The sequence below is a fragment of the Ursus arctos genome, unplaced genomic scaffold, assembly GCF_023065955.2.
Source record: "Ursus arctos isolate Adak ecotype North America unplaced genomic scaffold, UrsArc2.0 scaffold_12, whole genome shotgun sequence".
In the NCBI taxonomy this organism is placed as follows: domain Eukaryota; kingdom Metazoa; phylum Chordata; class Mammalia; order Carnivora; family Ursidae; genus Ursus; species Ursus arctos.
In genome coordinates this window covers 5,439,353-5,460,529 of record NW_026622786.1, presented here as the reverse complement: position 1 = coordinate 5,460,529, position 21,177 = coordinate 5,439,353, and the positions used below count along the sequence as shown (strand labels likewise).

At 44.5% G+C, this 21,177-nt stretch overlaps 1 protein-coding gene across 1 annotated transcript in view; it reads left to right on the top strand.

The window, feature by feature from the left end:
- LOC125282143 (myomegalin-like) overlaps positions 1–21,177 on the top strand; it is a 124,700-nt gene that overhangs the window by 79,181 nt on the left and 24,342 nt on the right. The window contains 9 exon segments of the mRNA XM_057310762.1: positions 4,634–4,722; positions 10,113–10,345; positions 13,744–14,179; positions 15,028–15,220; positions 16,104–16,155; positions 16,157–16,206; positions 16,817–17,315; positions 18,955–19,190; positions 20,217–20,268. Coding sequence (XP_057166745.1) covers positions 4,634–4,722; positions 10,113–10,345; positions 13,744–14,179; positions 15,028–15,220; positions 16,104–16,155; positions 16,157–16,206; positions 16,817–17,315; positions 18,955–19,190; positions 20,217–20,268 — 1,840 coding nt within the window.

Below are 21,177 nucleotides of genomic sequence, written 5' to 3'. Positions count from 1 at the left end.
AGAATTTTAAGTCCCTGGAAAATTGCTTTCTGAATAAAGTACAGGCTGGAAAGCTGCCTTAGAGATGTTGCAATATAAAGACAAAGATACACCGCAAAGGGGCTTGACTGCAGACTGCGGTTTTCTTTCCTTAGCTACCTCTGTTCCCGGAGCAGAATCTGTCTAGTGGAAGAATTTTATTTCTCAGCAGAAGCTTATGGAGGACTATATGAAATCTTAAAGTTCTTTTATGGTCCAGAAGGGAATGGATGCAGAGTTTGACAGGAGACCTTTTTTGTTTGAATCTGTCATACAGCATCATACTATTTAAATCAGGGATAGTTTAGTTGGTTCGTGACATGAACGTGTGAGTGTTCTTGTAATAATGAGCACATGGCAGGTCCCTAAGAGAGAGTGGGAGATGGCCCAGAGGATCTGGTTTGAGAGCCTGGCCCTGAGGGGAAGACCAGCCGGGAGCTTGGCACCACATGCTTACCCATGCTGTACAGTTTTCGTTCTTTGAATCCCCTTTCAAATTAGTCAAACAGGACTCCTGCTATGTTCTGAGTAACTATATGGAAAATATCACTCCTTTTCTGTTGGTTGAATATAAATAGCTAAAAGGGGAAACAATAATGACTAGAGTAGAATTCAGGGAAAAGGGTCTTGTCATAACCCAGTTTGGGCTCATTATTGAAGAATTAGCATAACACTATATGACTTTTCCTCTAAGGCTTATTCATACATGATGGAGTTTTAAGGCAGTCATAATGTAATAACGATGAATTCTGTTTGTAAAACACCTGTTCAAAAGAATTCATCCTACTTTACTGACAACTCTGTTTTTTCAACAGTCCTATGAAGCAGAGAGACCAAAAAGTATTATTTCAAGCCTCCTATTGGGGGAAACAGATATTCAGAAGTAAGGCAGTGCAGATAGATGCAATCGAGATCATCCAGTTATAATGTTAGGTATTAAATTCCTCTCTGCCGATTACACTTAGGATCTGTGGACACCTTTTTTTTTTTAGCTCATAGACCATGTCTGCTTACCAACAACAATAATATTATTGAGTATACATTGTGTGCCAAGCACTGTTCTAAGCACTTCAAATGCAGTGAAGCCTTTGAAGTTCACTAGTGAACAACTGTATGGCGTGGATATCACTGTTAACCCTAATTAGTAAGTAAGGAAACTGAGTTACAGAAAGGTGGTGGCTTGCCTAAAGTCATATAACTAATGGCAGAAGCAGAAACCAAACCTAGACAATCAGGCTCCAGGGTCCATGTTCTTAATAATTCTGCCTTCCTCAACTAAAAATCTCCACAAACTATCAATTTTTATATCAATGATTAAAAGAAAACATGTGCATAACAGTTAAATTTTCACAGAAGGATTTGTAGTGTTTTAGAGGCTTTTATTTCTGTGTACTTTATCAAGTCAGATAGCTGGTGGAAAATAATTTTCTAAATCTAAAAGGGATTTGGGATACCACCTCCATTATATATATGGCTCCAAGCCTAGAAATTTGCAAGAACCACAATTTGGGAACCACCATCAAAACCTCAAGTAAAAAAAAAATTTAAATAAAATTTCTAGTCTAGGTGTGCCTGGGTGGCTCAGTCGGTTAAGTGTCTGACTTTCACTCAAGTCATGATCTCAGGGTCCTGGGACTAAGTCCACCCCCCCCCCCCACTCATTTTCTCAAATCTTAAAAAAAAAAACTTCTAGTCTGACTTGTAAAACTTAATCTGGAGATAAAACCTGGAGACAAGAAAGTGAAATTTGAAGTGACAGGCTCTTAGTTTCCAGAGAATCTGAAATAATAACCAGAAGACCCACCAATATAAAGCATAGTACCTTTTTTTCTAACTTTTTTTTTTTAGGATAGTACCTTTAAATTATAAATTTGGAACATTACAAGTTAGTTTGGAAGATAGCATTTTGTTGCCTTGTAAAAGCTTAGAAAAGGGTATTCCCTCACAAAAGAGAAATTATTTTATTGTCATTGATTTTAAAAAAATGGTAACAGAAAGGTGTCTAGTGTCAACTTACAGGGCTTCATGTGGGATAACTTATTCATTCCAATGTTTTCTATAAGATTTTTTCAACTTGATTCTAGCCGCCTCCCCCCACAGCCTTCAGCATTCTAATTCACATTGGTGAAAGACTGAGCAGCTGTTGAACTCCCCTGAAGGAGCTACAGCAGAAATAGCTAGCTAAAAATAGATAAGGAAAGCAAAACTCCTACATACTAGAATGTTGGGATGAAATGGGCATTCTTAACTTGGTCTCCATTTAACTCCTGATGAAGTCAAAACCATGGTATTGTGTCCCTGAGTGAATTAAAGAGAGAACATTATCTAAAAATGCAGATGTGGCATCAGAAAGCTACAAAGGTAAGTGGAGGGCAGAACGTATGATATGAAAGCCTTCAAGACCAATGACAGTCACTTTTTCCAGTCATCCATTACCTTACTCCTGGAACCTAGCACAGGAATCCTCTTGGGATGTGGGGCAGCCTGGCCACACAAGCCACTGAGAATGATAATGGAGATGAGTTCAACTCATCCAGCTGAGCTTTCTTCAACCACAGGATCTTGCTCTAGCCCAGATCTCAGGGGAGAAACAATGTGAAAACTATGTTTTCTTAATCTGTCATTGAGTGGGACAGTCATTTTCTTTGCCAGAAAAAAATGAAAGATTCTGATCTCTACTGTTGTGCAGGGAAAGATTTTCCAAAATAAACATAATAAGATATGGAGGTCCACAAGTGAATTGGCATCCTGGATTTCAGTGAGTTACCAAAGCTTAGGGAGTGTGTTCATCCATCTCTCTGCAGCCAGTATTGTGAATGAGATGGTTCTGGGGCTTGTTTGAAAAAGTGTGGGAAACCCCTATTGTACACTGTTTGCCAGGGAATTCCTAAGAATGCTGAGTGGTGGAGGTACCTCCTTGTAGGTAGGACCTTATTGAACAGGGCACAGGAACGTGGTGCAAAGTTAATACAACATTTGTGGAATGAGTCATAATATTAAGTTGTTAGGGCAACATGCTTACTACCTTTTAGTACTTTAATAAGATTGGCCTGGGTCATTGCAAATACTCTGGCATGAACTGGCAGATGACAAGAGATGGAATGAAGGTGTGAGCTGCTCCTGTTCACCTTACCTGCAGAGAGGGTAGTGGATGCTCATTATTCATCCACGGATGTCTGAGCTCAGGAGCAGGTCTTTGGTCTTGGAGGAAGAGACAAAGATAAAGATCTGATTTGTCACCAGAAGGAACAGTGAGTTGCCTCTGTCTGAAGGTCAAGAGACTTGACTCCTTGGCACAGCTCTTGTCAGGACTAGCTGTATAACCTTGGACAAACCACCTAATTTTTTCGGGCACAGGTTACTCAGTGGTCAGAAGAGGAGTTTTAAAAGTTGGTTGCTGAGGCCAGGGTCAGAACTAGAGCTCAAGCTTCATTAACTTGGGCAGGTTCTATAAGACCTGTTCTGTAGAGTGTCCTGGTGGATTTTCTTTGGTGTTAAAATGAATTAACCATCATAAATTCCTCCATTTTCAGAAGAAATCAGTAATGTGGGCCACAGGTCTTAACCTAAAATCCGATGGACAGTCTTTTATTGTAACAGATGTGGAGAGGAAGAAATGCCGCAGCTTTGTTCTGTCCAATATGGTAGCCATGAGCCATGTGTGGCTCGTTAAATTTGAATTTGAATTTAAATTAAATTAAATTAAATTAAATTAAATTAAATTAAATAATTCAGTTCCTCAATCATCCTAGCGCATTCAAGTGCTCAGTAGCCACATGTGTCTACTGTATTGGGCAGCACATGCATAGAGTTGCAGAAAGTTCTATTGGTCAACACTGTCTCACACCTTTGCCCAGACCACAAACTGCAGTTATTTGTCCTCCCTGAGTGCAAGACATAGATATCTGTGCCCTCGGGTGACTGTGTCCATCTTTAAGGAATGAAAGAATGTATTAAAACTCATTTGGACAAAGAAATATAAGACACCCTTCAGGCAAAAGATGTTGGCATTGAACAAGAGTTTGAGAGAGATGGGGAGGTTAAAGGAAGGAATTAGGAAACACCCAAACCATTCTGTGCCTTGAGTCTTAACTAGTCCTGAGCTTCTGTAGGACACAGAGCCCCTAGAGAGGTAATGTCACCCCATGATCCCGGAGATGGAAAAGTATGAGAAAAGGAGGTCTCCCTTAATCCCCAGGAAACCAGGGACCCTCTCAGTACTTGATGGTGGGGAAAAGGTTAGTCATGTTGGGCCCATGTTTCAAAAGAGAAGGTCATGACAGCCAGATTGGCAGGACAAGAAATAGTTCAGGCTTTCTGGAAGTAGGTGAGAGGGGTAACCACTCTAACAGCCAGCTCCTTAGTGCAGGTCTGTGCAGTCAAAGCCAGTGAATGTTCTAAGGCTTAAGCTTCAATATTAGTAAGAAAGTATCAGTGATATAAAGCTTTTCTACAGATCTGGCACACTGGTTCCACCTTCAGCCCTACTGGCTAGGGGGGCATGCATATGGGGAAAGGAAGAAATCAGAGGCAGATGGCAAAAAGTGTAATTTTAGCTGCTGTCTGGAAGCCACCTGTAAAGGGAATCACCTTTCTCTTCTGGACTCACTTCCAGGTGCTGCTGCAGGGGACGATACCGAAGATGCTAGCACCGAGTTCACGGACAGCATTGAGGAGGAGGCTGCACACAATAGCCACCAGCAAGTAAGTCCAAGTCAGGTTCTGGGTTCCCAGGGTGGAAGGCTCATAGCCCTTTGGGGTCTGGTGGTCTCCTGTAGCCCTTGTGAGCCTAGAGTAAGAAGCTATCTTTTTATAAAAACCACTTCCCAGTCTTCTTTCCGCCCTCCCTGAGCTTCCCAGCCACCTTACCAGCCAACCCCTATCCTTACTCCACTTTTCTCTCCAATCCACCTTTTTTTTCTTTTTACTCCTTCTATCTCTTGTTCCTCCTTCCCACCTTTGCCCCTATGTACCATCTATAGCTATAGCTTCAGAAGAATTTTCACTTACAACAAGACCATGGACAGTTCCCCTCTTGGGCTTTTGTATTTGAAACACACCACAGAAGCCAGGGAGTCATCGGAGGGCTGCTTGGGGAGGTGGCAGGCCTAAGACCTGCTTCAGGAGAGTGCTCTCTGAGAGCCTCCAAGAGGACTGGAATGCTTCCAAAGCAGGGATCTGTCTTGGTGAAATCTCGTTACACAAAAGAGAATTCCGTTGGGCAACCTGACAGACCACCCAGGTTGGGACACATCAGTGACCAGCGGGTGACACTTCAAGAGCAAGCCCCCATCAAACCTCAGAACTTGGTACCCAAGGCTGAAACACTGTTCCCACCAGCCATCAGTGAAGGTGTAAGCAGCATGTTCACAAGCTCAAGAGTTGAATATCCTGGACCTCAGAGATTAAGTCACCGACATTGATCCCCTTGCCCTCACTGGCACTCCTATGTGTCTCCACCTTGCTCAGTGACACTTAGCAATCATGTCTCCTGGATGAATCATGCCTGTGAATCTCTGAGTTATGAAGGAGAAAGTGGATCATTGGTATCCATTCTTCTGCAGAAGTAGCTGGGGTTTTCCAGTAATAGCTTCCTTGGAGCTATTAAGAAAACTGCTGGGAAAATGAGGCTTTCTGGGTCTGCCTCTATACCTCCTGTAGAAGAAAAAGAGGAGACCAACAAAAAGAACCTACATGAACATTCCTTAAATCTCATAGGACTTGGCACAGTCTTTGGCTCTTGAGGACATGAGTAGTTAGTTGTCTGGGATACCTCACGTCCTCAACACCATTTCTTTACCTTCTACCAAGATCCCCCTTTTGTTGCTCTAGCCACACCTGACCCTTACTTCTCCTTAAATTCTTACATGAGTTCTACTTCTCTTTTTGCTTGAACAGCTTCTTCTAAGTCCTCCTAACCAATGCTTGTGACTTTAATTATGTAAACTACTACCCCTCTGGACAGATCCCTCTGCCTCGCACTCCTTAATGTTACTGAGGAGCTTTGGGGAGAAGAGAGGGATCTGCAAGATAAGCAAATGTCCACTCCAAGAGTTAGATTGGGATGTCAGTGGTCACTGGTGGTTATTGCTGCTGTGGACAGGATTAGCTTCAGAAAAAGTGAACAAGAGACACAGATGTGAAGCATCTTCCTATAGCGTAGCATGGAGCAAATGACCAGACCACATTTTGAGAAGGTCAGTTCAACCCTGGAATAAACCTTTACATTGGGGCATGTGTATTTCCCTTGCAATGTCTGCCCTATTACTTGGCCGAGATACTTAATAAATTATTAGTCCACCTTTCTATGAGGGCTTGACTCATGATAAACAAATTTAGGTACCTGCCAGATGAAGAATATCTTGGGGAAGCATCATTTTCTTTCCATCACCTTTCCTTGAAAATCAATCTCTAGTTTTGGGTAGGAGGAACCTTGGTGTATGATATCATTGTAAATTCACTTCAACCTTTCTGGAGTTTGAGGGCGTGACTCTCCTGCTGCCAGATAAATAAAGCTTGTTTTGCTGTAACTGTTTTGTGTCCAGATTCTCAAAACTGTGTGTGCTGGTTTCTGGGGAAATAGTCCCTTACAATCAGGCTCTGAGTTCCTCCTTGCTGTGTCCTTGGAAGGTAAACTTTACTCAACACCAAGCTACCTTCCTACCTCGGGCTTACCCAGACTTCCCCTCACAAACACATCCCACTTGGTGTTCCTTCCACAGCAAGAGCTATCTTTTGGCCAAAGCAAGTTGCTTCATCCCTATTTTTTTTTAATAATAATTTTTTATTATGTTATGTTAGTCACCATACATGTAAAGTTCCATGATTCATTACTTGCGTATAACACCCAGTGCCCCATGCAATACGTGCCCTCCTTATTTTTAGACTCATTTACATGAGGAAGTCTCAGGTCTGGCTATGTTGGTAATTTTCCCTAAGTATCTCCCACAAAATCCCATTCTCAAGCAAATGTAAGGTCTGTAATAACTAGGAAATGCCTGTGTAACGAATCAAGCATTGCCTTTCTTCTTTTGAACTTTTGCAGTGGAAAAAAGTTAATCAAGAATCAAGATTCAAATGCAATGAAGGAGAAAAAAGTCAGTAGACTTAGTGTGAAGAACTTGAGAAAAAATCATTAATGCCCTTCATGGGTGTGAGAACTGATTTACATTTACCTATGTCATAGGGTAAAAAGAAAACAACTCAATTCAAATAAGAGATCAGACGTGTAGGGTCAAAGGAAACCCAGTACACACAAAAAATGTTTAATTATGCCATGGAAGCACTAGAACAGATGAATTAGGAAATGGCCGGTGGGGAGGAACCTGTAAGAGATATGATTAACAATAGACCTAAAGGATTCATCCTACCACCACATACTGAAAGCCCTGGGGTTTTATTTGGGGAAAATGTAGAAATATCGACTTTCCATGGATGAGAAAGAAAAACTGATTAAAAGCTAGATTCTGAATCATTTTTCATGCATTTACATTTTAATTTTAAAGATAGCCAAAGTAAGCTCCCTTTGACACAGAACCCAAATTAGCTTGGAAACAAATCATAGCTCTATATTCTAATTTTAAAGTGGGAAATTAGACCAGGTGTACGTTCAGGCCCTTTCTGGTATTGACATTCTGTGGTTCTTATTTTTTTTCTTTTTAAAGAAACTAGGTATATTTAAATCAATAGAATATCACATAGATGCAGAAGGAAGTTTAAAAATAGATAGGTACAGCTGGGGCACCTGGGTGGCTCAGTCAGCTGGGCAGCCAGCTATTGATCTCCACTCAGGTCTTGATCTCGGGGTCATGAGTTCAGGCCCTGCGTTAGGCTCCTCACTGGGTGTAGAGCCTACCTTAAAAAAAAAAAAAAAGATAGGTATCATTAAAGTGAGGGTTTTTTTTTTTTTAGATTTTATTTATTTATTTGAGAGAGAGAGAGAGAGCACGAGCAGGGGGTAAGGGTAGGGGGAGAGGGACAAGCAAACTCCCCTGCTGAGCAGGGATACTGACGCAGGGCCCATGGCAGCAATCCCAGGACCCCAGGATGATGACCTGAGCCAATGGCAGACGCTTGACCAAATGAGCCACCCAGGCACCCCGAGATGAGATGTTATTTTTAAAGAGAAGGAACACTTAGGTTTTAGAGAGATATAAAGTGCCCATATTCAAAGCTGATGGCAATGTTTATTTATTTATTTTTTAAAGGTTTTATTTATTTATTTGAGAGAGAGAGAGCACAAGCAGGGGCAGAAGGGGAAGCAGACTCCCCGCTGAGAAGGGAGCCCAATGTGGGGCTCAATCCCAGGACCCTGAGATCATGCACGACCTGAGCTGAAGGCAGACACTTACCCGACTGAGCCACCCAGGCGCCCTGGCAATGTTTATTTCAGTTAAGTTAGTTGGAAAGGGTTTATACAGAAAGGTGACATCACATAGTTTTAATGAGAGGTTGAGGTCCTAAATTTTCAAAAGTGGTTTTATCCAGTCTCCCGTTCTTTGTTTTGTCCCAAGTGCTTGGTGGCACATATGGAGATAGGACAGTGTAACTGAGCCCAGCAGCAGAGCCAGGGAGACAAACGTCAGGCTCAGAGCCCTAGGAATGCCTGGGAAATGAGCAACTGTGTCTATGCATCTTTCTTCATTCTCTTTCTTTGCAACCTCAACTGCTGTGCTATTAAATGCCATGGCACATACATGCCATGAACCAACTCCACCCATACAGCCTACGTCTTACTACACTCAGTTACAAGCAAAAGTCTATGGCTTTGTGCCAGGCCAAGCAGCTCTGTCAATCATAGATCCGTTTAAGCTGCTCTGGGCCCTGTTCTGTTCAATATATTTGTGACCTGAATGAAGATACAAAGCATATAATTAATTCTACAAATCATCCCCAACTGAGTGGGTACTACTTGATTTATGGAGAGCCACATAAAATATTTTGAGGACTTGGATCATTGAGAAATGATTCTGGATAGCCAGAATGCATTTGCCAGCAACAAGTACAAGTCACACTATTAATACAGATAGAAGGAACAGCAAGAGCTAGAAATATATGTGGGAGAGAGGTGGAAAACTGGGAGATCAAAATAGACCCGAAGCTAAGTAGAACCCCAAAGTGCAGTCACAGAGCGGAGAAAGAAGCCACATGGCTTTGGGATGTATTAAAATTCATATTGGATGGATGGACAAGAAATGCTTGCACCAAAATACTTAGTCATACAGTGAGTGCGTTCTCATACTCAGGTTTTAGTTTCTATACTTTTAAAAGTGTGGGGGAAACTGGAGAGGAGCCCAAGATGAACAATAAGACAGTCTTAAAAAAATTCTTTGAGGAAAAGCTACATGATCTCCTTGAGTTGACGCACTGAAGAGTCACTTCAGGATTATCCCCAAAACATAGAAAGGTGTTGGGAAGTTATTTCCACCTTGTTTTCTTCTCAGGTGCTTAGATTTGTAGAGAGAATTTGCCTGGCAGCGTCAGCACAAGGGTGATAACCAACACGTGGGCAGGTGGCCTCACTTTACCTTCTCTGTAGTTATAGGGCGTGATTCTCCTGCTGCCAGTGAAATTAAGCTGCTGTTTTACTTGTAGCTGAGTGCCTTCTGTCTTCGTCTTCCTTTTTAGGGCCTGAGGGGCAGACATGGCCTTAGGCTTTGAGAGCTGGTGTCTCAAGCCGAGGTCTTTGTAGTCAAGGACTCGGATGTTGTGGAGTCAAGGAAGTTTCCCATCTTGTAAGAAGCCTCTCAGGGGACTCTGTCTCCCAGGAAGAGAAGAATCACAGCATCCACACTCTCCAGTCCTGTGTAAACCTCATGTGTTTGCACTGGGTTTTGATATATGATGTGCTTGTGTTTTTTTCTCACCAACATCTGGATGCTGCTCTTCCTGCCCATGGCAGCAATCCCCCCTGCCCTCTTGTGTCCTCCCCACCCAGACCAGTCTCCAGAACCCTTATGGCTGAGGAAGTCCTTAGGGCGAGCTCATTTTAGGGCTGCCTTTTTTGTTCCTATGAAAGGCTGCCTTTGCAATCTGATGTTCCTCTTGGATCCTCTCTCCTGACCTAACTTCTTTAAATTATGATTTTCTTTCAGATCATCAAGGTGGCCTTGGAGAAGAGCCTGGCAGCTGTGGAGACCCAGAATGTATGTCTTCCCCCCCCTTCCTCAACAGGAGGGGACAATAACAGAGGTCTTCAGGAGGAAATGCTCCACCTGAGGGCTGAGATCCACCAGCACTTAGAGGAGAAGAGGAGAGCTGAGGGGGAAATGAAGGAGCTAAAGGCTCAAATTGAGGAAGCAGGATTCTCCTCTGTGGCCCACATCAGGTAGGACACCACCCAGAGAAGGAAGGCCTGTCCACCGAGAGGCCACCATAGCCAAGGAGTTCACCTTGCTGCAGCCAAGGCATTTGTGCTGCTGTAGGGCTTCTTGGTCCACATCCCAAGCTCCATGTGTTAATGGTTCAAATTCTTTAGAGAAAACTCAATAATATTGGATAATGGTGATCATTCAAATTATTTAAATCTGGTCTTAATTCAGTACAATAGTGCCCATTATTAGCCATGTATTCATGAGTGAAAATCTCCCAGTTGTATGACAGGTGTTGCTCTTTTGCATTGACTGGAACATAGGAGAAATCTCCTACTACCCATGATGCTTCACTGCTGTGTGTGGAACCCAAATACTCCATGAGGGAGGAGGATTTTTACAGGGGCCCCTTTGTTTCCACTCAGCTCTCTCTTAGCAGCATGAATCCCTAAATCATGGAATAGCAATGTTAATAATCTCTGCTGTTTTGTTAACTTTACAAAAGTGGTATATAGCTGATTCATTGGTTAGATTGGCCACTCTGTTTTTTTAAAATATTTTATTTATTTATTTGAGAAAGAGAGAGACAGAGATAGGGTGAACAGAGGTGGGGAGGAGAGGGAGAAGCAGACTCCCTGCTGAGCAGGGAGCCCGATGTGGGGCTCAGTCCCAGGACCCTAGGTTCATGACCTGAGCCGAAGGCAGGCACTTAACCAACTGAGCCACTTGGGTGCCCCTGGCTACTCTGTTTTTAAAGCCATTTTTTCAAAAGATGCTTGGGGAGCATGCTGATAATGTAGGGCTAATCCATTCACTCCTTCATTCATCCCTGAGGGTCATAATCATTGTGGCCTGTTGTTTAGAACACAGCAGTGCAAAAGTACAAATTTAAATCCATGCCCTATTGTTTCCCTTCCTATTATGTGCCACTTAAACATGCCCACGTCATAGAATAATCTTAGCGCTGAAGAGGACCTTGGCGTCTAGCCTAATCCTTATTTCAAAGTCAAGAAAACTCTGGTCTAAAAAGTTCTAGCAACTTGCTCAAAGTTGCATATTAGTCCATGGCTAGACCCCTGCCTCCCAATTTTTAATATCTAAGCCTTTTCTTCTATGCTATATACTTTGTCAAACAATCTTGGAAGTATTCTTGTGATCATCCTTCATGCTGGTTCTTTCACTCTGAATTACCATGATATTTCTTCTCCTCCTCCCCCTCCTCCTCCTCCTCCTCCTCCTCCTCCTCCTCCTCCTTCTTGTTCTTCAGAAAGAGAGCTCAAGTGGGGGAGGGGTGGAGGGAGAAGGAGACAGAGTCTTAAGCAGGCTCCATGCCTGGTGTGGAGCTTGATGTGGGGCTCAGTCTCACAACCCTGAGATCATGACCTGAGCTGAAATCAAGAGTTGGACGTTTAACTGACTGAGTCACCCCCATGATATTTCTTTCTACTGAAGTGAAATTCTACTTAAGCGAAAGCGTAAGGTTTTTGTTTTTGTTTTTAAAATAAGCTCTATGCCCAACATGGGGCTTGAAGTCATAACCTCGAGATCAAGAGTTGTGTGCTCTACTGACTGAACCAGCCAGGTGCCACAAGCAAAGTTTTGCTTAACTTTTTTTATGTGTAAACTTGATTAAGCTCATGGGTAAGAACAGTACATCTCTTTTGATCATACAGCTGAATATACAATCAAACCAAATGCAGATACCTCCATGGACTATTTTCTTTTTTCTCCGGAGTTACTAAGCTGAAACTCTGAGCTCTCCACACAACCTTAAGAATCACAGATACTGTGGAAGACAGAATCTATCAAACGAATAGCCTATCTTTTGAGGACACTTTGTTGAGCTTTGCTTTCATCGGTTTGTGTCGTGAAAACAGCGGAGTTTTTCCCCAAAACATGAAGCTAGAACATAATATCAAATATTCTTTTCCATACTACACATGTGTTGCCTTCTCTCCATCTGACACCTCAGTTTTGGCAAAATGTCGCCCTTCCTCTCCATTGAGGAAACTCTCTCCTGGATAGTCTATCTGATTCCTGTGTCCTAAAGTATTTTCTTCCTTGATTCACACTAGATAAGCCCTGCTCTTGGTTCCAAGACTTCAGGATTCTAATCTAACTGTGCATCCTTCCAGGTGTGAATCACTTATTTTCTTTGCCTCTTCTAGTCAGCGGTTCTCAAAGTAGCGTGCTAAGGATCACCCAGAGAACCTGAGTAAAATGTAGATCCGTAAGCCTTAGCTCTAAAGTTGTTGTTTTTTTTTTTTTTAAGCACCTCATAGGATTCTGATGGTAGTACTTTTCAGGTCTGAAGCTAGTACAGCAGAATAAAAGGACTGCTCTGTTGAAGACCCTGAGCTTACCAGACCATATATGCTAGTTCATTTAAGCATCCAGTAACTCTACTAGGTACGAGTTATCCTCATGTTATGTAAAAGGAGACTGAGGCTCAAAGAGGTTAAGCAAACTGCCTACTTAAATGAATTGCCTTGTTAAAGCCATGGTTGTTTTTTTTAATCATTTCCATCCAAACTTGGTGAAGGGTATGGTGGGAAGTAAGGATGGAATCTAGAATGTCTTGGTGAAAATTAGTTGTTTATCCATTTTATTTCTTCTGCAAATGTGAATGTTCTATGTGGCAGGATTTGTGAAGGCTCTGGGGATACAGGTGAACAGGACAGAAGATGATCCATCACAAGAGCCAGACATAAAGCAAAGAATTACAGAAGTGCAATTGATTGTAGTTCTAGATTGGTATTATTTAATTCTTTTGTTCCTAGGTCCCACTTTCTCATCCAGTGGTTGAAAACTGACTGATGATAACTAATAGAATTGTAGAATCCATAATAAATTTGTCTAGGCAAGGTCTTTCTTATTGTTTTGTCTTCCTTAACACTGTAAGTACCCTTGTTTATTCCAGAAGCCACTGAAAATTAGAACATGAGGCTGAGGGGATGCCTGGGTGGCTCAGTCAGTTGAGCATCGATCGTCAGCTCAGGTCATGATCCCAGGGTCCTAGGACTGAGCCCCGCGTTGGGCTCCCTGCTCAGCGGGAGCCTGCTTCTCCCTCTCCCTCTGCTCCCACTTGTGCTCTTTCTATCTAAAATAAATAAAATCTTAAAAAAAAAAAAAAACATGAGGCTGAATGACCAGGGTAAAGACAACTAGACCGGTGTGTTGAGTCCAAGATTTTTAGGGACTGTGTTGTCACCAGGTGGCTATGGAAGTGTGGGCAAGTCTCTCCTCTTCTTGAGTTTTGGTTTCCTTGTCTATCAAATAAGGGAGTCCTTGTTGGTCTCTGAGGTGGCTTCGTGCTTTGGGGGTATCTCTGAGTCTCTGCTGGACCAAGATGGGGACTACAGGAAGCGAGGCCAAGAGCGGAGCCAGCCCCTCATTGTGTGTGTGTTTCCTGCAGGAACACCATGCTGAGCCTTTGCCTTGAGAATGCAGAGCTGAAAGAGCAGATGGGAGAAGAAATGTCTGATGGATGGGAGATCAAGGAAGACAAGGAGAAGGGCGAGGTGACAGTGGAAACTGTGGTAGCCAGAGGGGGTCTGAGTGAGAATAGCCTTCAGGCTGAGTTCAGAAAGCTCCAGGGAAAACTGAAGAATGCCCACAACATCATCAACCTCCTCAAAGAACAGCTGGTGCTAAGCAGCAAGGACGGAAATAGTAAACTTAGTCCAGAGCTCCTTGCGCGCCTGGCCCGGGAGATTGACAGAATGAATACAGCGCTGGTCTGTTCTCCTGAGAAGCCCCAACGCCAAGAAGAGGAGCCCGTGACCATAAGGCCCTGCCCCAGACCCCAGGGCCTTGACCTTGGGGCTGCACTCATAGTGGATGGCCACCAAGTAAGTGCGGGATTAGATGGAATGAAAGACCTGTGGAGAAGGGCTGGTGGTAACAGTGTTTACCTTAAACAGTTCTGCCCCATGGGTCATGAGGGTCTGAGGAAGGGCACCTTTGCCCCCAAGCGGTGGTAATAATATTGTATACACATTCAGCCTTTATAAAAGCTTTTACAACCTTATCTCATAAATATTAATTGGGTGATTACTTTTTCATAAATATTTCTTCAGCACTTAATTTTCCAGATGACACAGTAGGCATTGGGCAGCAGGCAGTAAGACCTGGTCTCTGCCCTGTAAGTACGCAGTACGGTGGGGAAAGATGGCACAAAACAGATCATTTCAATAGGATGTGGTATAGGGATGCCTGGGGGTTAAGGCAGCCCAGACAAGTGGTGTGTAATGACATCTCTCCTTATCCCTGCCATTTTCATCACAGCTCATCCCAGGTGTCTGTTCCTGAGCCACAGGAGGGGCTGTCAGGATCCTCATAATGGGAGGGGCTTTGCTGAGTATTGAGTAAATAGGGAATATAGAGGATTTGGGGGGGGGGGACAAGGGTGGGGCAGGAGCACAGGGAGAGATGAGGAGAGGTGTCTACACTCCTCTCTTCAACCACTGCACCAACATATACTGAGAGCTCCTCACTGGACTCTACTGGCGCTGTAGTATGTGCTGTAGATACAGAGATGAATAAAACACGATCCTAGCTCTGCAGGAGCTCGGAGCTGGAAAGCAAGCCACTACCAAAGGCCGTGAGGAATGCTGTAACAAACCCATGAGTAAAGTCCACAGGTTCAGAAAGGGAAGGAGCCGTGACTGGCTGGTCCCTGTGCTGGCTCTTTTCACAGCTGGATAACCGGCCCCAGGCCCGAGACCCTGGGCCTCAGTCAGAATTTAGCCTTCCTGGATCCACCAACCACCTGCGCTCCCAGTTGGCCCAATGCAAACAACACTATCAGGATCTCCAGGAGAAGCTGCTGATATCAGAAGCCACAGTCTTTGCCCAGGCCAACCAGCTGGAGAAATACAGAGTCATGCTTAGTAAGTCTTAGGTTCACCATCACCAAGGTGTCTGTCTTCTCCCTGAGAAACTACATGCTTTGCAGACTTCCCTTTTCTTTCCCAGCCTCAAAACAAATTTAATCCTGACCAGGTCCTAGAACTGTGGAAATGCATATTTAACTTCAGTTTTTGCACCTGGCAGAGAAGAATAAAGAACAAAGCAAGTTTGCAGTGAGCATATAGGGAGGAAATGGGCCAACATTTAGGTTTGCTGATTTCTGGTATAGTCAGCAAAATGCTTTACATCTCTCAACATATACTGATAGTTCCTCTCCTCCTCTTGGCACCAAACCATATTCTTCAAAAATATGTCATCACCGTTGGTTTAGAATCCATGCTTTCTAGTAGAGCTTTCTGGGGTGATGGAAATGCTTATGGGGCACATGAAATGTGGCTAGTTCAACTTGGGAGTTTTATTTAATTTTAATTAATTTAATATGAAGTAGTCACATGTGGCTGATAGCTATCTTATAGAACAGTATGGATCTCGATGTTTTAGGACTCTAAATTAGTTCAGCTCCATTCACGTATTTACTGAGCCTCTGTGGATAAAGCAGTTGCTGGTTTCACTGGGGCTTCTAGGGATGATGATTTGTATAATACCCAACTTAAAGATGTCTGGTCCCTACAAAGTCTCAGTTGTTGGAGGTGAGATCATCAGTGGCAAACAGGCTCATCCTGGTGCAAGGAAGTCCTGCCTGGAGTGGGTGGTCTTTTCTCCCACTTGAGTCCAAAGAACCATCCATCCCACTCTGGCTCTGACCTCCCTGTCCCCTGAGGGCTAGGGCACATGCCATTGAGGTTGAGGGGGTACGTGGGACATTCAGAGCCTCCGTGACACCCTCTGTCTCTTCCCACGCAGGTGAATCCTTGGTGAAGCAGGACAGCAAGCAGGTGCAGGTGGACCTCCAGGACCTGTGGCCGAAGTGAGAATGAGGCTGAGCGGGAGGAGAGCACCAGTCCCGGTAGGAACACAAGGGAAGGGCTCACCTGGCCTCCCTGGAGTCGCCCTTCACATCTAGGAGCTGTTAACCAGTCCCACACCTGATGAGGAGTAGGGCTGAGGGGGTGCTGTAGACTGAAGGGGACCCCAGGACTAGCAAGGCACAGGAAGTTTGGCAGAGAAGTCTTATCCAATGTGAGGCTGAGTGTGAGTTGGAATGTCTCTAGTTTTCAACATACTCTGTTAATTAAGAGAAGAAAAGTTTTATCCAACAGATGATCGTCTAAGGCTGACTTTTTCATGAAGAAACCAGATGAGCTTTCGGAGATATGCAAACCCTCAGCTAAAAAGACCTGTTTTTCCATCATTAAAGGACTTTGACTGTAGGGACACCCACCAAACTGAAATCGAGAAAAGAAAAAACACTCCGTGCAGTAGAAGGTGACTGTGCCTCATCTGCAGGGCTGTTGAGTGGATAAGAAATACCAGGTTTGAATGCTAGTAACGTGCAGGGCTGAATAAAGTCCCGCTTCAACTTTTTCTCTAGGACTTCTTATCCCCAGCACCAAAGCTGCTCCAGCTACAGCAGCATGCATAGCTTTATTCAGGAGGATGTCTTTGTCTTTTCTCAGAGTGTGAGGAGCATAACAGCCTCAGGGAAACCATCCTGATGGAGGGGCACCTGGGCTCCCCAGCGGCCAGCTCCCCAGGGAAGAAGCCCTTGGAGAGCCCTCGAGGGAAGCAGGAGGAGTTCCAGGCATATGGAAAGTCGGAAGACATCTCTGTCCTACATAAGGACATCAGAGACCTGAAGGCCCAGCTGCAGAATGCCAACAAGATCATTCAAAACCTCAAGAGCCAGGTCCGGTCCCTCTCAGTTACAAGCGATTATTCATCTAGTCTGGAGAGACCTCGAAAGCTGAAGGCCGTTGGCACCCTCGAGGGATCCTCACCTCACAGTGTCACTGATGAGGATGAGGGGTGGCTCTCTGATGGCACTGGGGCTTTCTACCCCCCGGGGCTTCAGGCTAAAAAGGATCTGGAGAGTCTGATCCAGAGAGTGGCCCAGCTCCCGAAAACTGGAGTGGAAGGGAAGCTGGCAGAGGAGCTGAGATCAGCCTCATGGCCTGGGTAAGAGGGGCACTCTTTGGACCCTTATTTGATTGATGATGTCTAAGTTTGTGTTGGAGGTGAGCTAGCCCAGGCAGGTAGAAGAGAGAACCTATCAGGGCAATCAGAAGAACACCCGCTTAAATGCTAGGCCTAGATCTGAAGACAGGTCAGTAGGCCCTGCTGGGAGACACCAGGTCTCTGAGATCTCCTCTCAGGAATCTATTAGTAAAGCGACCGGATATGTGGTGTCGTAGTAAGACTGGAGCCAGACTGCCTGGGTCTGAATCCTAGCTCTGGAACTTCCTAACTGTATAACTTACTTAGACTTTCTGGGCCTCTTTCCTTACCTATTAAATGAGGAGAGTAAGAGAACCTATCTCAAAGGGTAGTTATTGGGTTTAAATGAATTAGTATAAGTGCTTATAATTGCTTAACATATATTAAGCTCTCAGTACTACTTACCATAACTGATACTGTTATTGATACTTTGTATTGAAAAACACTGGGTAGACTTCTATCTAGGTATCTGTCCTTGTTATTTGCACTGAATGTCAAACCATCCAACAGCTTAGTGGCCTCAAACAATAATTTATGTGGATTGACGGGGCTCAGCAGAGTGGCTCTCACTTGGGGGTCTCTCATGGGGCTCCTGTCCAGTGGTGGCTGGAGATGGACATAGCTTCTTCCTTGATGTGTCTGGCAATGTGGTGCTCCTTGGCTTCTCCCTTTCCACCCTTAGCTTCTCGTCTTCCAGGGCCTTTCTTCCTGGGGTGGGCCTCTCACAGTATGGTGGTCCCAGGGTGGTTCCACTTCTACATGGCAGCTGGCTTCCAACTGACAGGAAGTAGAAGTTGCCAAGACAGTTAAGAGCTACTCCTGGGCTTGGCACAATGTCGCTTCCATCATTATCTCGGTCGTGGTGGTCACAGAGCTTGCCCAAATTTAAGGAGGTGGAGAACAGCCTCTACCTGCTAATGAGAGAAGGGGCAAAGGCACATTTACAAAACATCATGTGGAACAGGAACTTGCGTAACGGCCATCTTGGCAAAATACAGTCTGCCGTAATATAGACGGTCTTCCAAATAGAAGGCACGAAAGATCCTATCTAGACTTAGGATTAAGTGATTCCTTCCCCTCCCCCCATGTTGGTTTGTTTGTTTATTTTACATATGCTGTCCACCCAATGTGGGGCTTGAACTCACGAACCTGATATCAGGAGTCGTGTGCTCTTCTGACTGAGCCAGCCTGGTGTGCCAGGATTAAGTGATTCTAATCGTTGAATTTATTTTTATTTATTGTGTTTGTTGAGTATCTACTCAATAAATACATTTAGTGTTTCTTGAGTATCAACGGTGAATCTACACTCAACTAGTCCTGTGAGGAATGTAAAATTTGGCATTGTATTTACGTCCACAGGACTTAGGATTCTTCTGGACATATGACTAATACATATAAAACAGCATAAGAATGATGGCACACTAAATTGATGTCGCGTATCAGAGCAGGATTTACTCTTAAGTACCTTCTTTGGTTTCTGTGCCAGAATTTGGCGTGGGGACCTCCTTAGAGATGTTCTCACGGAAATCTCTATTGAAGGCCCATAATTTAACATTCACTCATTTTCATTCCTATTTTTTCCTCTTGTCTCCTGTATTAGGAAATATGACTCCCTGATTCAGGATCAGGCCCGAGAGCTGTCGAACCTACGCCAAAAGATGCGAGAAGGCAGAGGTATCTGTTATCTTCTCACCCAGGATGCCAAAGATACAGTAAAATCTTTTGAGGACCTTCTTGGGAGCAATGACATTGACTACTACCTGGGGCAGAGCTTCCGGGAGCAGCTCACCCAGGGAAGCCAGCTGACAGAGAGGCTTACCAGCAAACTCAGCACCAGTAAGTTGACCATACAGCTTTGGCACACACTCAGTCACTCCCACAGCTCCAGGCCCAGGTGGCCACCACACCTCCACCACAGCCTTTTCACCCAGGTCCTGCTTCCACTTCATTTCCTGGGGCCATCGCAGGATCGGGACTGGCTGGTGGGGAGCACTGAGGAGGAACACAGGGTTGGGGAGGTCATGATTGCAATGGCAGAAACTGGAGCACTCGTGGCAAGTGGCCTTTAGGAAAGCAGGCTGTGTCCATCCAGTGCTAAGGGGGAGAAAGGGAGAAGAGATTGGGGGACCTCATCATAGTGAAAAGAGTCTGACCTGAAAATTGCAAGACTCAAGCTGTGCCCTGGATGCCGCCATTAACTTGCTTTGGGCAATGACTTAGCCTTTCAGTGTCTGTCTCTTTGTTTATTTCATGGTGTCGTACATGAATATAACCCCAATATAGTGAAAGCACCCTGCCCTTTGGATGTGATTTGGACACTGAATGTCATAGTGCAAGGGCTAGGAATGTTGGTTATCATTGGAGCTCTTTACTTAGAAAACATTTCCTGGGAGTAACCCAGGGAGTACAGCAGGATCCGAGTTGGGGGCCAGACATCCCACATGCTGGTGGCAGGTGCAGAGGTGGGACAGGGCGGTTTGTCATCTCCTCGGAGCAAGAGTGGGTTCCACATGAATGCTGTGATGGGACACACAGCATACATCTGCGAGTCAGTCTGTGGCAGGCTTGGAAGCTGGAATGGTCCAGAGAGAAGCTGGGCAAGTGCCTTTTAAACTTCTTTGCATTGATTTAGGGCAGAGGAAGTCATGATGCTGTTCACCAGGTCAGGGGAGGTCTGCCTGGTGAGCTCAAGAGAGCCTAAAGGTCTCCCCTCCGAGGATACAGTCTGCAGCCTTCCCAAGTAATTCTCCTACATGTCCTGGACATACACAGAGGAGTCACCATTCTGTACTTGTGCATTTATAATGTGGGAAGTGGGACCTGTTTAATTTCTTACCATTTCTTTCTGAATTTGGCTTACAGAGGATCATAAAAGTGAGAAAGATCAGGGTGGACTTGAACCGCTGGCCCTCAGGTAATTTGAAATAGGATCAGGAACAAGGCCCAAGGGGTCCAGGGTGACTGCAACTTTGCAGATCAGGGAGGGGAAATGCTGATTATAATGAATTCATTTATTCATGGAACACCTTAGCCTAATTCTTTACGCTCTTCTGCCATAATTCTGTTGATTTCTATTTGCATATTTATTCTCCAGGCTTGGTAAACTAGAGTTGGTCTGACCCAACAGTAAACTAACCAGGGTCCAGGGGCCCTTGGCACCCCCAGAGTTCTCCTCTGCTTTCCTCCTTTGTGCTACTAAGTTGGCTTACCCTGAGTTGAGTTGGCAGCTAGTTTAATAATCGTTCAATTTCCTTGGGGGAAAAAAAGAATCAAAGAACCACAGTACAGTTCCTAGGGGGGAAAGGCCTGGACGTTGCAGATGCCTGGGAGGCTGCAGTATCTCAGGAACCAGTTTTCCATGAATCACTGCATAGACTCTTATCATGTGTAGTAAAATACAGGCTCAAAATCTGTTGTAGCCACCAGTTCAAGCCCCTCTGTGTCAGAAGTGTGCTTTAGACCACTTTTTAGACCATTCTCAGAATACCTGTCATGAAGAGCAAAGTGTTTTGGTTCTGTTTTCATTTCTGATCCATCACAGACACATATGTGGGCTGTACCCTCAATCAGCCAGATGATTCCACACATCCTGCTCTTGGTTGTCAGTGGCAATGCCAAGATGCTGTATGTTTCTCACTGCTCACCTTCAGTTACTGTACTTACCTTCTTGGAGACTGATAACCAGCAGCTCTGCTGGGGCCACACTTGGAGCAGCTGTGCTTTAGAGGGCTGGCTGGGGCTCCGCTAGTCCCCAGCATCTCACGGGGCCAGTGCCCTGGGTGGCTATTGCACCTCCTCCTCCCTCTGCACCCCACCTACCCTC